Source organism: Morone saxatilis, unplaced genomic scaffold (assembly GCF_004916995.1).
Source record: "Morone saxatilis isolate NCDOM2014 unplaced genomic scaffold, NCSU_SB_2.0 Contig17, whole genome shotgun sequence".
Taxonomy (NCBI): domain Eukaryota; kingdom Metazoa; phylum Chordata; class Actinopteri; family Moronidae; genus Morone; species Morone saxatilis.
Genome location: NW_023339729.1, coordinates 11,959,266 through 11,964,721, shown reverse-complemented (window position 1 = coordinate 11,964,721; position 5,456 = coordinate 11,959,266). Strand labels below are relative to the sequence as shown.

General features: G+C 42.4%; 1 protein-coding gene across 2 annotated transcripts in view; it reads left to right on the top strand.

Annotated features, from left to right (window-relative positions):
- Positions 1–5,456, top strand: part of pkn1a (protein kinase N1a) — a 39,351-nt gene that overhangs the window by 18,513 nt on the left and 15,382 nt on the right. Inside the window, exons 1-5 of one of the 2 annotated variants that reach the window (XM_035660859.1) lie at positions 745–897; positions 1,744–1,938; positions 2,744–2,849; positions 3,874–4,022; positions 4,630–4,750. In XM_035660859.1, the coding sequence (XP_035516752.1) occupies positions 856–897; positions 1,744–1,938; positions 2,744–2,849; positions 3,874–4,022; positions 4,630–4,750 (613 nt within the window). In that variant the 5' untranslated portion in view covers positions 745–855. Of the gene's footprint in view, positions 1–744; positions 898–1,743; positions 1,939–2,743; positions 2,850–3,873; positions 4,023–4,629; positions 4,751–5,456 lie in introns of those variants that run through there. The other variant, XM_035660861.1, reaches the window with a different exon arrangement.

The window sequence follows — 5,456 nt, the reverse complement described above, 5'->3', positions numbered from 1 at the left end:
AGCAGGTTAATTCATTAATCCCACCTCAAAACCCAGATTGCCACCAGTATTTGATGTGTGACATGCAAAAGATTACTGTTACTGTGTAAAGGCCAAATTCTCCTTTGCTAGTTTGGAGGATAATGTTGGAGGCTAGCTTTAGGGCACTAACTCCAGGCACTGCTGCTTACATGGAGGAGATGTTATCATAATTTCAGATGAGGCTCTGGCCGTATCTCATAGTCTTTCTATAGGGGAAGGGGAATAACCAGTAGGGGGTTTGTAGATGTGGAACCCAAAGGAAATAAGAGGTCAAGCAGGCAGCAGAAACGCGTCCCAGTCTTACTCTCTGGCCTTGATCCAATACTTAGAAAACGCATCCTTCCCTGGTTTCCACCCTCAAGATTAAATCACTGACCCAAGTGAGAGCAAAAAAGAAAAAAAGCTGTTACAAATTACTTCAAGCCAGATCTGATTAGCACATAAGCAGCTGAGGAAGAGTTGACATCACAAAGGTTTACTGCCACACATCCAGGAGTGAATTACAAAAACGTGTTCGTTCGCTCGCTCGTGTGTTCTTGATGTATAGTCTCTGTCCCTCTTTTCTCTGTGGTTGCTCTCCACTGACAGCAGCAAAATCGCAGAGGAAACAGGAAAGGCCTGAGCAGCTTGGTGTCGGGACGGATATCCTCTTTCGGAGGCGTTCCCCCCTCCCTCCCTCACTTAACTCTCCCTCTCTTTATCTCTTTTTATCGTTTATTTTCGCCCCAAACCCATTTTGCTCTCGGTGTGGCATTAACTGTTTGGCCGAGCTCGGGAGTGTACCGAAGGTTTCTGTTCCTCGTGTTTCTTTGGGTCATCACATCTGAGCGAACTATGTGTTGGCATGGTGATGAGGAGGATGAGGACAGCTCAGAGGTGAAGCGTTGTTGGCTCGTTGTTTGTTTGATTTGTGTGTTCCTGTGATAGTGGCTGTGATTTCTAGTGATTGACGCTCGCTCTCCTGCTGTGTTCCTGATTGTGTGTTTGGCTTGTTGAGTCTCCAGATCTCACTCTGTTGTAGCTCTGCTGGAAGTGATTTTTGAAAAAGACACAGGAAATGAGTGGAAACTTAAGCAGGAGTGGAGCTCAGTTGTTTACTGGTGTTAAAAAGCGTACTAATGTTCGTGGCATTGCTCGCCCAGTAGAGAAGGACGGGTTCATGAGAAAAGGCTGAAAGAGGACAATGGCTAGCACAGGTCATGGGACAGATTTGTAATTCACTTTGATGTTTGTGTATAGTGTTGATTTGTAGGCAATTTGGCAGGCAGATTGTCCTGAAAATGGCATTTCTAATGGAAGTGTAGTAACCCTAAAGCTCTTCTTGTAAGCAGGTTGGACATTGGAGAGTTGTTTTGAAATATTATAAACAATGGCTGAAACAAGATTTTTGTCATTCCTTACTGCTCCCCCTTCATCTCTTTTCCCATCCTCCGGCTTCCTTTTCTAGCATTTTCATTTTTACTCAACTTTGCTGTTTTTTTTCCCTCTACCCACCCACTATCATCTCTCTATCTCTTTCCTCCCATTACTGCCGTATCCAGCTCACCATCTCTTCCTCTTCTGTCTACCTCACTCTCAACGCCTCCTCTCTCCAGGCTGACTGTGTTGTAAATTAAGCATTGGATTGTCATGACAAAGATTTTATTTTATTTTATTTTATTTTATTCACAACCATATTGCCTAACTTGTTTTTTTTTTTCCCCTCTCCGTTCATCTGTCCAGAGTGACCCAGATGGGCTGTCGGTTCTGGAGCAGCTCGGTCTGGACCAGAACTCTGATTTCTCCGACTCCAGTGTGCAGCAGCTTCTGGACGAGCAGCGTGAAAGGATCCGCAGGGAGATTCGTAAAGAGCTGAAAATCAAGGAGGGAGCTGAGAACCTACGCAGGGCGACGACTGACAAGAGGAACGCTCAGCAGGTAAACTACCAGTTCTCCTTAGATCCTTTTTAAAAGCCTTCATCCACCAAAACTCCTCAGCCGTTTTGCTTGTCCAACCAGTCATTTTTTATTTTTTGTGGATTAAAACCTTTTAATCAGGTTTCCAGCTGGTAAATGATTGGGAAAAATTACCCTTGTATATACTGATTATGAGAAAGTATCTTGATGAGGTCATGGAGCGCTCTGATTTTTAAGTTGAAAAGTATCAATTTAACTTCGCCCCCACTGCAGGAAACCAGTTTAATGACTGTTGTCTGGAACAGTGACTGGTGATTCAGTCACATACCCGTTCACCGGAACTGGGTACATTTGCTGTTATGTTAAGTTCTTATCCTGCTGGGACTATCTGAAGGATCTGGGATTTTTTTAAAGCCTCATGTGACCAACGTCTTGACCTTTATTTACACAGTAGTAGGCTCACTGAGCACACATTTCCACATTGTGAAGCAGGGCAGGAATGCCACACCCGCTCACACATTTACTTCCTGGAGCTTCCCAGTACAGCTGCTGGGCATCAGTTGTTAGAAGTGAGCAGCAATACTCGAGTTTATGGTGTACTAGTTTTTGGTGGGATGAATGTTGATTTATTTTCCAGAAAAGGAACATGAATGACACCTCACTAGTACATTGTTAAGTACATTATTGAAGGTTAAATGTTGTGTAGAAGTGGTTTAACTTATTCCCATGACATTCTTGTGTGTGTGTCAATGTCCACACGTTGTCCAAGTTTTATAATTTACTGCTGTTTTCACACAAAACCTACTGTATTTGTTCTTGTTTACAGGTGGACAGCCAGTTGCGCTCTTCTAACCGCAGACTGGACAACCTACATGCTCAGCTGCAAGAACTGGACGCTCACATTGTGGTGAAGGGAGGAGAAGAGAATAAAGGTATGCATGTGAAAAACCGTCACCCCTGTTGTTCTACCTTGACCTTTGCTTCCTTTAGCCACGTTTCCACCGGAGCTTTCCCCATGGACTAGGAACCTTTGGAGGACCAGGGTCTAAATTAAGTTCAGGGTACATTATTTTACCCCCCTGCATCAACATGGATGAACTCATCAACATGGATTTACAGAAGAAAGCATACAACAGATGGACTTATGACATTGTTTGTTGTTGTATAGTCATGCACAAAAATGACGTATAATAACAGCTGTCGTTCATAATTCAGCGGACTGATTAGCTGAACCTTTGCGGGTCTTGAGACTGCGATGGAAACACAAACAACAAGGAACCTTTTAGCTCCTTGAAAAGTAGTTCCTGATGTAACCAAGAATGGACTTAATTTAACTACTGCAACGTTTATCATTATATCATATTTTTATTCACAGTGACCCAACAAGCTATTATTTGAAAGCCAGTTTTTAGTATATCAACAACAAATCTCCACCTGATGCATTGATTTCAACAATGAATGTGTATTTTGGTGTTTTCAGATACAGATTTGTAGATAAATTACACTTTCTCTGCTTGAGTATGGAGTTTATATAGTTTTTGAAATCATGGCAGATATACAGCATACACACATTTCACTGTAAACATTGTAAACTTCCTTTATGGTGAATTTAATTTCTTTCTAGCACATTCTTGTTAAATGACGTCTGAGCGGTGGAAAAATATTTCCTGCTGATTCATCTTTTCCTGCTGTATCTGAGTGGGACAAGGTTTGGGGAAGCCACAGTCTGTTGCCAGCTGGTAAATGCTGTAGTGGATCTCTAATCATTTGGACAACAATGTCATCAGATATGTTCCCATAATGCAGGATATCAACCCCATACATGCTGCTGCAGAAATTCAACAATATTACTTGACATTAAATTCCCCGTAGAGTATTTTTACTTTAGGCCACACCATGTGAACCCCCGTCTTGTTCCTTTTTATATCCTCTCCAACCTTTTCCTTCTCTCCACAGATGAGTGTCCTCAGTCTCCTGGGGCCGAGAGTCGGACGTCAGCCCACAAGGAACGTATCGCTGCCCTGGAGAGACAGCTCAACATCGAGCTCAAAGTCAAACAGGGAGTTGAAAACATGATCCCTGTCTACTCCAATGGATCCACTAAGGTACAAGACTTTAATCCACACACACACATTCACACGGCTCAGCAGTACAATGTTGAGTGGTTAGATTGACAACACACATTCATTCAGATAATGTAATCCTCAACTATTCCTGAACACCAACAAGAATTCAGAAGTGTATAAATACAGTCAAACATGCACATAATAAACACAAGGGGGTTGTAGAAAGGGTTTTGTCGGGTATGGTACACATTATACCCCTCCCCCAGCTGCTTTATAACTGACAGCGTGTGTCTGTGTGCACCTTCATAATCCTTGCAATCTGCTGACTCAGATGATGATCTCCAAATGTGTAGGACCTGAGACACGCATTCCCTTATACACACACCTCATCACTTGATTACTTTAAACCCCCTCCCCCCTTTTTTGTATGCTGCAGGTTTCACCTTGCCAGTCGACCTTGCTCTCATACCTCCACTTTCTTCTCTGTTTCATTGCTTAAACGTCCTAAAATACAAATCTATCATCAATCAAAATAAAGGAAAGAAAGATAAAGGATTCCTCTTTGTTGCTCCAATGGTATTGTGATATGTATCTTCCTGCTTCCTGTGTTGTGATTCGCTCCTTGCCTTGTCTCTGCACCAATCAGGATAAGAAGATGCTGCAGACGGCCCAGCAGATGCTGCAGGACAGTAAGACCAAAATTGACATAATCCGCATGCAAATCCGCAAGGCTGTGCAGGCCACCGAGCACAATGATGACACACAGGGTGAGTCTGATTGGCTGGCTAATGAGTGAATATAAAGTACTTATGTTATAATGTGGACTCAGCAATGCAAAACACACTTCGTGGTCATTGTGGTTGTGAACAAACAACTTCCATGTTCTAATAGGTTTTTGCTCAAAAATCAAAACGCTTTCCTAACCTTGGTGGCTGGTAAATTTTGGAAATGATAACATTTAAGTGTTTACATTATTTGGTCTAATGTTCAATATTTGGTTGCACTGTGAAAGGTTAGAGCTCTCTAGGTCGCTCCAAAAGTAGTGTCAGATGCAGGTAGCCAAAGTAAACATCCCATAACATAGGAAAAAAGCCCTGTACACTGTCTAAATACTGTATACACTATATATTGAACATAAAACCATGCAACGCACATTAAGTGACGTGTATCTACAAAAAATACACATTAATAATTTCGACCCACATGCTGTAATTATTCCTAGCTTGAGCATTTTTAGTTCACCTGTCAGAGGAAAGTGCTTTATGACAGTGGTCATCTGGCACTTTCTATTTCTCTGCATGTTATACAGTCTGCCCCGAGCAGCAGCTGCAGACAGCAGACGCACAGTAGCACAAACAGATCAATAAAGAGCTAGCTCACTTTTTTCACATCTCTCCGCCTTAGTTTTGTGGGGAAGAAGATGAAGAGGATGGAGAGGATTGATACACAGTGGACTGTGTGAGTGTGTGTGTG